A 10514-nucleotide genomic window follows, 5' to 3' on the forward strand; every position below is an offset into this window, starting at 1 on the left:
AAAAAAAAAAAAAAAAAAAAAAGGTAACCCATCCTTGGCTCTGCGTATTCCTACTAGCTTCTTCACTCCCCTTATTAAGGTCTCAAAGAGTACAGAACATATATATATATGAAAGTTACTTACCAGTACACACTGGTTTTTGAGGGGAAATCAAATATATCCATGAATTTTCAGTTTCTACATACCGAGTATCTACTGCTTTTTGTTATTAGTATTTCACAATTACACAATGTTCTGCTCGTGTTTTCCATATCAATGTTGCTCACTTCACCTGCGGAAGGCTGCTGTTCCTTGTTAGCGTCATGCTGATGGAGGACCATATCTGTCTCTAACACAGGTTTCGGCGCATGTACCCAGGTAGTTGAAGGCGTCGAATAGGTGGTAGGGGAAAAGTGGGAACGTGACGGTGAGGCTCCATGACGGTCGTCCCCCATCCGTCCTGACCTCTGATGGTGTTGTCTTTGGTCTTGCTGCCGTCGTTGCTCCCCCTGACGATATCGCTGTTGTCTATTTGGTTCCCTGCTTTGTCGCTGTTGCTCTCTTGTAGCCCCCACCAGTTTCTTCTCTATGGGGTTGGTGTCTCCGTTTTTGATTTCCATTATTGATAGGTCTATCAGTTTAACGAATAAACGACCTCCTGCCGCTGACCAGGCATCTAACACGCCATCATGTTGCCGCAGACGATTTAGTCTTTGTACATTTAATTTAGTCAGGTCTTCTGTGATGACAACATTTGAGCTCTTAAGTCTATTTCTTGTTTTGATCATCTGATCTCTGTCCTTGCGCGACACGAATTTTATGATCACTGGTCGAGGTTTGTTTGTCGTCACTCTCCCCACTCGATGAAGTGTTGAAATTTTGGCACTATCAATATCTGTCAAACCAAGCACATTCTGAATCATATGCAGTATTTTTTTTTTCACATTCTGCAGGTGTTTCTTCTTTTCTGTCTCCCTGTATCCCGAACACACGTATGGATTCACGTCGTGAGTACTGTTCCAGCACGTTGATGTGTTCCTTCTGCTCTGCACATTGTATTCTCAAACTTTGTGATTCTTCCTCCAAGCTGTTTACTTGTTTTTGCGTTTGTTCTAAGATTTTTTTTAGCAGATCGTTTTCAGTTCTTAATTCAAACAAAGTGCTTGTAAGAATTTCTATTTTTTTATCAATTTGCTCAGCAAGTGAACATCTGCTGTTTTCTATCAGTTGTTTCATCGAATCGGTCGTTTTCTGTAAGGCCTCGAGTCTTTCTACAATAGCAGCATTGTCACCTTGTTTGACGACAAAGGCCTGTGTAAGTAGCGTTTGTTGCCTGTCTCTAGACTGCGACGGCCTACCTTTTTTGGACTTACTATCCGATCTCTCACGAAGACGGCCTGTTCTCTCTTCTCCGTCCGTTATTTTGGAGCTTTCCATCGCACTTTCTTCAGAACTTGAAGCCTTCTTTCTTTTTTTGTCCTTTTGTTTCATTGAGGCCATAACCTGGCCCGTGTTCACGAAAGCTTAGAGTTGTTTACGAAGTCGGCAGAAGCAGAACTCACCACGTCTCACAATCAGTTATTCTTTTGTAACACAGCGGGTGCAGAAATCTTTCATTTGTACATTCCTTGATTATTTTTTACTATTTTTTACTATTTTGTAAACATCTTCAACATCGATTGAAGCAGGTTTAGGGAAAAATTTTTTCTCCCATACACAGGAGCATGTCCGTCAGCCATGCTGAACATCGCTCACCCCCGAATTCGAATGAAGTTACTGTCAATAAATTCAAATACATGAAGTAATTTATAGGCTTAGTGTATCTGCCTCTTTGTCTCCTCAACACAACCTTGATCTGGCAATGAAATTTCGCTAGATGTTCGCCGATGCACGTGAAATGTTTGTCGGTGAGCTTGTGGCAGCCACGCGACCAATGCAAGTATCACACACCTTTGTTCAAGACTGATTCCCATAAAAATCTACACCGAATAGTATTTACACATCGACAAATGCGAACGTGGGACAGCGACCCTACAAACAACCCAGGAATTTTAACGAATTCAGTTAATCCTTTTTATGTCTAGAGACACGCTGACCGACAAACACTTTCTCTGTTCACAGTCTTTGGTATGAAAGATCCAGTATTGGATCTCATCGTTGGCTTGGTATTCAGATTATGCCAGTCGTGTCCAGATGAAGCTCTCCGTGGATATTGTCATTCAGACGGAATTCAGATGATTCCAAATCGTTCCAGATGTTTCCGGATAATCAGAGTTCGGCAGCCTTCTAGAACTCATCGAAATCAAAAATCATCAAATCGAAGCTCCCGAGGGCTCAGAGCACGGAGTGCTGGCCATCTTTCCTGGATGTTATCTGCTGACATATTTTCGCCTAGAACCTTCACCTCCAGGCGTTTCATTTCTGCAACATAATAAAGGAAATTTCAATCTATAAATCAAAACATTTTTATTGTTTTTTACAATAATAAGTTATTTGAAATCTTGTGCTGGAAGTCAAGGTAGCACTCAAAATAAAAGAAATAATACGAGACATCGTGGATAAGGACATCTTATAATAAACACAAAAAGGTAAAATTTACATATTCAGGTATCAGTAGTTAAAGTCTGAAATAACATTTAGGAAAGAGATGTAAATAACCATTCTGTAGGCGGGCGGCTGGAACACGTGAGAGTTTGTCCAGTGTTTCTGGCACCAGGGGGATGGACAACAAAAGGCGCTTCAGTCGGACACATGTCTCGACTAGCTTCATGACTGCCTCGTCCACCTCCATGTATCCCTCAACGTCATCGTCCACCTTCAGGAGTCTATAAGCCTTCACGCCCACTACCTCTGAAACAGGAGCAGCCCTGCATCACTTAGCAACTTTTTGGTTCTTCCTGCCTGTTTATTCATCTGTTCATTCGTGACCACGTGCTATGAACAAAGTTAGCAAATAAAGACATCACTTACTGGGATTTATTCTGTTAATGATGGGTGGAGCTTATAAGGAAAAGACCACACATTTCGAAAAATGTTTGACTAAAAACATGCCGCAGGTTTTTGTTTGTTTATTTATTTGTTCGCTTGTTTGAAAAACCTTCTCAGCATGGAAATACGATGAAGGAGATTTTTTTAGAGACAGGCTATCAGCGGAAAATATTATTCCACAATATGAAATTCACGACTGAACGTTTCTAGAGTTTTCTGTCCTTTCCCTGTCATCGTCCTCTCAGCCGTCATCTTCAAACGATTCCAACTCCTTTGATGCTGTTATCGGGTAAATCATCGAGACTGCAATTAAGGGAGGTCAGCGTAGAGGTGGGGGAGGTAATCAGAGTGTAAGAAGATATACGTCTAAGCAAGCGACGTATTTTTCTGGTTGCTTCTAGAAGGTCAGCAGAAAAAAGTTGGGGCTGTGGTTCTTCGCAAACCGCAGTTTAATGTCTGACAGTTGTTGGGTGTTTGTTACTTTATTGAAGGAAAGTGAGGGAGGAACTCTTACTGAAACGGTCGATTCGGCGAATCATTTAACCTTGTTGTTGCAAAAAATGTTATAGCATCAAAGGCGATCATCAAACTGTCATCTCAGGGACGGTGGTGGAGGCCTCCTACATCAAATAAAGGCTAGAGGGAAAGGAAAGTGTCTCCTCACCGATAGTTTTGAAGAAAATGTCAAAGACATATCGAAGGAAACGCGCCGCGTCAGTAAATATTATGTCACCAACCACGCTCCTGCCCCGTAGAATCACCTGCAAAACAAGAAGGGAATGTCTCCAGGAGGGTTTGTAAGGACACCAATTTCCCTCACCCCAAGTAAGGACTCTTCGCTCTTTCCCTTTATCAACTGCACGCAAACTCTTGTATGCCACGTCCATCCATCCTCACCCATCGGTTCTGTCGTTCTCTCTCTCTTCTCACACACACACACCAATTAGCCTTCATACACACGCACATGCGTATAGAGCACAAACATATGAATACACGCACAGGATGTGTTCATACGTTGAACACATGTTGTGGAGCTTTTCGAAACATGCCATAGAAATGGACATAGTGATGGGTCCAATGTGGACTGTGGAGTGTAGACCTGGACATTCTGTGGAAGACAGTCTTTTTTCTCACTTCGCGAAGTTGCGGTTTACACGTGTTCCATCGCTTTCTCGCCTCGCCTCTCGCTCCATTTCATACTTTTCTTTTAAACTTCGTAATGGGCACGAGAGCACTTTTTGCACCGGAAATCCTAACTTAAAACTGATTTGGAAGATATTGTCATTAATCTTCTCCCAGGCTCTTTGTTTTGAGTGTCCTCATTCTGATAACAACACTAGCACCGCAAGTGTTCTATAGATTTTCGTTGACCAGGAGGTTCTCTACAGACACATCTACTTAACTCACAAAACTCTCTTGTTTTCATTAAACACTGCTTTCTTCAAATTTCACTTATCTGGTCGAAAAACACCGATCTGCTTTGGGTAGAGAAGAGAGATAATTTTGTAAGATGACTGGTCAGATGGAAAAGACAACAATTCATCTCATGTGTCCCAGACATAAACGCTGACCAAAAAGAAGAGTTCGCTAAGATGACAGATTTCTTACTTCGTTTTTTTTTATTATTATTATTATTATTATTATTGCTGTTTTTGCTGCTGCTGTTGTTGTTGTGGCCACAAAAATGCCAACAAATCTCCGTTGAGCGTACTTACTCTGGTCAAAGGCATTGACGCAACGAGCACACGAGAGTAATCCTCGAAGGTGAATGCTTCATGTAACCTCACTGTGACAGTCAGTGACGGACACCGCTGGACAGCGAGCGACCAGGTGTGCGAGTCGATGGCGTGCACCACCGTCGTGTTCAGCACGATGTCCAGGTGGCGCAGCGTTTGTGCGCAGCCGGTGATGAGCTTGTCCAGCACGGCGTCACACAGGTAGTGCTGTATGGTTCAGGGGAAGAAAAGTGAAGGTGTTAACGAGTGAAAAAAAGAAAGTGTCTAACCTTAATAATGTATGAAAAAGCGGCATTTTATAGAATGCCTTGGCAATGTGTACAATTCCTGTCGTTTTCAGATATGGTATGAAATATCTGAGTTGTTACATACTTTTGCTAGGCATCATTAAGAAAGACAAGTACTACTTTAGGCTAAGTGTTAGATGCCCAGATTGGAAAAGTCTTTAGTAACAAACTGTCTAAAATGAGAAAAAGAAATACAAAATGGACTACAGGACATCTGGGAAAACAAAGGTATCAGAAGTGTCGGTTAGCTCAACACCTGCATTGCTCGTCCTACGAAGCTTCCTCACTTATCTATGTGTAGTTGTTTGTTATGGATGGAGAGGGCGTGAGGAAGTGATGGAGAGGGCGTGAGGAAGATTCATGGGACCACTTCTGCTACTTGCGACCCCGTAACCCCGAGGTCATCCCCGCTATCTGTACGGCGAAAAACGTCTGTAAGAAGGGAATGAAGAATTATTAAAGAATCGAGGCACATGAGGGAGTCACATTTACAAAACACCCCACGTCTGACATGAAAATACGGCGAAGGTCTACCTGGTCCAGACGCAGAAAAGCGAGCGCGGAAAAGCGACCCATGACCTCGGTGAAGGTCCTCAAGCTGATGTCAGTGTTGCGCTCGAAGAACTCTCTTATTATCATAGTGGTGATATTCCGCCTGGTCTTCAAGCGCAGATCACCTGTGACAGCCTTCAGCACCTGCAGACCCTCGTTGTGTGTGAACTGGCAGGAGTAAAAGTCGGCCTCTTGCAGCATGGGTTGCCATTTCAGCAGCAAACACAGGGCTCGCACGATCTGGGCAACGACAGGGAAGCTGATGATACCATCAACATCAGAAGCAAACCCAACTCAAACACACAGTTATGCTCAATGTTGTTGGCATGTTAGCAGATTGTGTGGGTGTCGAGAGCTTGTTACAAACAGGCTGCGAATTGGTATTTTTATTATTTTTGTAGAAATATTCTCATTGGTTGACCTAAATTCTAATTGTTGGTGTCACTTAATGGCGCAGAGAACTTCAAGCAGATAACAAAGACTTGTTGTCAACTGTGCATCTACTTGTTTCGTCGCGCAGAAAAAAGATGAAGTGATCTGTAATTTCAAACGATCGAGCTAGTATTCAGCGAGAGGTATAGGTAAAGTTCGTGTTTAAAACATAGGAAAACTAAAGGGCTGATGTTGTAGTGAGGTAGCATTTTTAGTATAGCAATGCACTAACTGAAACTCAAGTGACAGGCCTCACTGTACCTCACTGTCTACTGCTGCTATCTTGTACTTCATCTTTATGTTGCTCAGTGGGTTTATAGTACTTCATCTTTATGTTGCTCAGTGTCTATAGTACTTCATCTTTATGTTGCTCAGTGTCTATAGTACTTCATCTTTATGTTGCTCAGTGTCTATAGTACTTCATCTTTATGTTGTTCAGTGTGTCTACACGTACCTCACTGTTATCTTTCATTTATCCTTAGTGGTCTGCGCACACAGTGCGATCTGTCTTGGTCGTAATGCTGCGCGTTATCAGTTCCCATTATCATCATTAAACAACTGTCAAAGGATAAACTGATCCAAGGGACGTAGTTCATATAAAAAGGTAGCGCGTGTTATCTCCCATTTCTGTTTGTTTTGGTAGTAGCGTTATCCGCAATCAAAGTTGTTTTCTCAATAAAGATATAAACAATTAAATCTATAAAAAAGAAGAAAATAATCTCTCACGCACACCACACACACCACACACAACACACACACAACACAACTCACACCACACACTCACACCACATGATATGATATGAAATGAAGGAGACTTATAACGCGCAAAATCCGAATCCTTGGGAAACGCTCAATGCGCCGAAATGTTACAGAAAAGTACACCAATAAAACATTAGCAGCTGCAGAAAACCAAAAGGAAAGTTAGAATCAAACGATCGGACGGCTAAAAAAGGACCACAGTTGTGAGCGAACGATCTGCTGCTACAAAGCGCATGACCACTACTCACAACACAGGACCACAAATCAGAAAAAGGAAAAAAAAGGTGTTTGCATGGGCAAAAATGAAGGGTTAGATCATCAGGTGCTTGGCCCTGCAGTACAATCCACAGTCCTCTTGACGAGTGCTGAGCTACATGCACTGTGGTCGTATCTCTGTGACCTGTATATAGCTGATCGATACAGGCCACACTGTCAAACTGCACGATGACCTCCTCTGATGATTGTGATCAACATCTACAAGCCACATGATGTAAGTGTCTTTGTGTTGTCATCAACATCTACAAGCCACCTGATGTAAGTGTCTTTGTGTTGCATTCTACGAACTGACTGGATCTACAGGCTGATGTCGATCTCTCTCGCGTGCTTCACTCACTGTCACAGCGAACTTGAGTTGTAGTAAAGAAAGTGAAGCGACGATCCCCTTTGTCATTGTATAATATGATAAGATTCCTTCATAGTCTTAAGATGTTCTCAGTATATTCTCAAATTTTCCGATGTCATCGATCCTTGTTATCTGGAGTCGTCGCCGTTAGATCTACAGTGATCGCCCTTAGGAACCACAAATAACCACAAAACTACAAATAGTTTGCACTTCTTTCTCGTGGAACGGCTGAGACTCTCAGCTGCCAGTGTTAGTAGCAGCTGCGCAAAGGACTGTTAGAGTCCGCCATAGAAGCAAACTCCGAGAAAAGCTCTTGTATCGGAAATATCGTGTGGCAACAGCCTGTCCTCAGTGTTCACAGAACAGGAAAACAGGGTCTTGTTATCTGCCAATGGTGGGGAGGTGATGTCGATGGTAAGGCTGACTTGCTGGTGTACAATCAGGCAGTTTAGCAAGTCGTCTGCCCTGGGCCCGTACTGGATCTCAACGGCCCTGAGTTCAGATCTACAGCTCGGAAAGCCATAGTGTCGTCATAGTGTCGTCATAGTGTCGTCATACAGTAGCAACGCAGAATAGAGCAATGATAAAATCACAAAACAGAGGAAAACTGCATGAACATTTTGAAATCAAAGGACTGACTTCTGTGATCTTCAAGATCTTCAGAAAAAAACCGTTATGCAGAGAAGACCAGAAGTCGACGGAAAATCCGAAATCGCAGAAGAAACCAAAGACAAATAGTCTTGCACAGCAACGACGAAACGAAAAAAAAAAGCACCGGGCTAACCAATGGGCACCAAAAACACAGCAAACTATTAAAAATGCAAAAATTGCGGAGAACCGCCTCCCTCAAAACCTGCCAGGCTAAGGGACGCTACTCTCCATTTACCACACACACCACACCACACACAACACACAGAGTGAGAGAGAGACTGAGAGAGAAATAGCACCTTTGTTCGATAACCGGACCATTCCTCCCGCTCGAAGGCTAAGCAGAGGTTCCGAACCTTGATTGTTAGAAGTCTGAGTGCAGCGCACTCATTCGCTGTTGTAACGAACGCTTGGAAGCACTGTACAGCGTCGCTGTCCGGTGTAGCAAACTCCAGAATACACGTGCTGCAAGTGCTGTCCGTGCTCGCGAAAGAAGCCGTCATAGAACACCTGCCGCATCTGGTAATCGTTCTTACAACGAAAACAAAAACGGCGGCGACGCCAGAGGCAGGCCATTCGAAAAACCCCATGCCAGGCCTTACAGGCCAGGGACGCTTCCAACCTGTCCCCATCACACAGGTAGCTAAACACTTTTACTAGAGCTTCCTCTGGGAGGGTGTCCCATGGTACAACAGGGTCTTGGCGTCTTTCCCCTGGCATGAACCTGGCACTCATGGTAAAAAGGTTGTAGCAGCAGGTACTTTTCCTCTCACGTGTGACCAGACGAGCGTTGTTCCCACATACAAGTCACGTGTTCATTTGTCGTCATTTTGTAAAAGACGCGTCAGAGCACAGAATACGTCAGAGTTAAAACTTAATAATACGTCACTCTTGACGGAGAGAGAAGATGGCGGTGTTCGAATAGGTCCTCAAGGTTGTCAAGTAATATCCAAGATACATGTACAAACTTTTAATGGACGTCCGTGTCTACCATATTTTTCGTTTCGTTCAATGGGTTGCACTCAGTGCAGACGTCGCTCTGCCTTTGTACTTCGTAAGTTAGGCTTCTTCTACGTCAGTGCAAAAACTGGAGGGAATCCGTGGCTACAAGTAAGTAGTCTATGTACATCAATGTTTGTGGACGTGTAGTCAAGTACGTCAGTGTCTATGCGGGCATAGTCCAAGTACAGAAGTGTGTGTGCACTCATAGTGTAAGTACAACAATGTCTGTGGGCGCGTTTGTTTGTTTGTTTGTTTGTTTGTTTGTTTGTTTGTTTGTTTCTTGGTTGGTTGGTTGTTTCTTTTTGTTTTTGTTTTGTTTTGTTTTGTTTTGTTTTCTTTATTTTTTGGCTGACCGGTCTCAAAATTATAAGCGGCGGGCCGGTAGAATACCAAAATCCCATGCCAGGAGACTACACAACAAACTTAGTGATGATGGAATAGACAACAAATCAGTGCATAATGGAGTTTGCTTACAGAATGTTTTGTGTAAAGTGAAGCTGCTTGAATTTGATCACAATAAAACTTTGATCCACCTTTCCTTTGAAGACAGCCACCCTCGATGCTCTCGAGTCCATGAGACATGTCAGACTTTTATTTTTTACCTTTGTACTTTGTCTGTGCTGGAATGTTACTGACTACCGATTTCGAATGCAAAGACAAAGGAAGACCACTGAAAGGTAAATGTTAACAAATATAAAGGTAAAAGCGGAAGGTCATTCCCTAACCTTTTCAGATCGTTGGGGGGTTGAGGTGTAAGAGATTCACTTTTCTCGGGGCTTGCTTTAAGTGAGGGTGGTGTCCATCTCCTCTCCCTTGCTGCCTTACCTTCTCCAATTTTCAATGAAGTCAGGTACCCGTTCCCCCAGATGTGTGGACTGGAGGAAGTTTGCAGCGCTCATCGGGGATTGAACCTTCTCGCCTCTCAGTTCGGACTACAGCGCTCTAACCACTCGGCTGTTCACTTTATCATTTGCAAATGTAGTCTGTGTTCAGTCAAAGGTTTATTAAATTCGCTATATCACTATATCAGTACCCTGATAAAGCATTATTACTTAAAACAATTGAATGATTGAAAACGAGTGACCATTTGGTACACACATACCTCCTCCTTGGGGGAGTGCATGATATTTCAAAATATTAACTCACACTAAACATACATACTGGCATTTTCAAAGTGAAACATTGAAGTATATGTTGAAAACTGCTTAATATATTCACTGAGCATGGTGATTTGAACATACCAGATGTAATGTCTTTGACAAATAACAAACTACCATCATTAATACCAGAGGATAATTTTTAATGTGCAAGACTGAGTGGTACATCATAAAAGAACGCATGTCTCGATAAAAAAAGTAATTCCTACATTTAAGACAATACCTTTCACACACACACACCTTTCACTTAATATGGAGCAGCTCAAATGTTGAAAGAAAAATGATTTTATAGATATATATTGCTTTAGCATTTTGACATAGCATTAGGTTTGCATGAATTTAATGTAAAAAA

The 10514-nt window shown here is 42.6% G+C and overlaps 1 protein-coding gene across 1 annotated transcript; it reads right to left on the reverse strand.

Moving 5' to 3' along the window:
• On the reverse strand, window positions 1-8920 carry LOC112553364. The gene is made up of 6 exons (XM_025220532.1): window positions 8303-8920; window positions 5525-5782; window positions 4683-4910; window positions 3632-3728; window positions 2638-2829; window positions 1-2400 (listed from the first exon to the last, which is right to left on the reverse strand). Exons 1-6 carry the CDS (start codon window positions 8633-8635, stop codon window positions 2282-2284), a joined length of 1227 nt encoding a protein of 408 aa, XP_025076317.1. The 5' UTR covers window positions 8636-8920; the 3' UTR covers window positions 1-2281.
• Window positions 8921-10514: the final 1594 nt, after the last annotated feature.

This window comes from Pomacea canaliculata, linkage group LG12 (assembly GCF_003073045.1).
Source record: "Pomacea canaliculata isolate SZHN2017 linkage group LG12, ASM307304v1, whole genome shotgun sequence".
NCBI lineage: Eukaryota > Metazoa > Mollusca > Gastropoda > Architaenioglossa > Ampullariidae > Pomacea > Pomacea canaliculata.

Bases quoted from the DNA above. Each gene is read 5' to 3' on its own strand.
- LOC112553364 (XM_025220532.1), bottom strand. From the start codon at position 8,635: ATGGGGACAGGTTGGAAGCGTCCCTGGCCTGTAAGGCCTGGCATGGGG. The intron at 5,783-8,302 runs GTGCTATTTCTC...GTCGTTGCCCAG, and splicing joins GGTCCGGTTATCGAACAAAG to ATCGTGCGAGCCCTGTGTTT. The intron at 3,729-4,682 runs GTAAGTACGCTC...CTTGTTTTGCAG, and splicing joins CGTCAATGCCTTTGACCAGA to GTGATTCTACGGGGCAGGAG.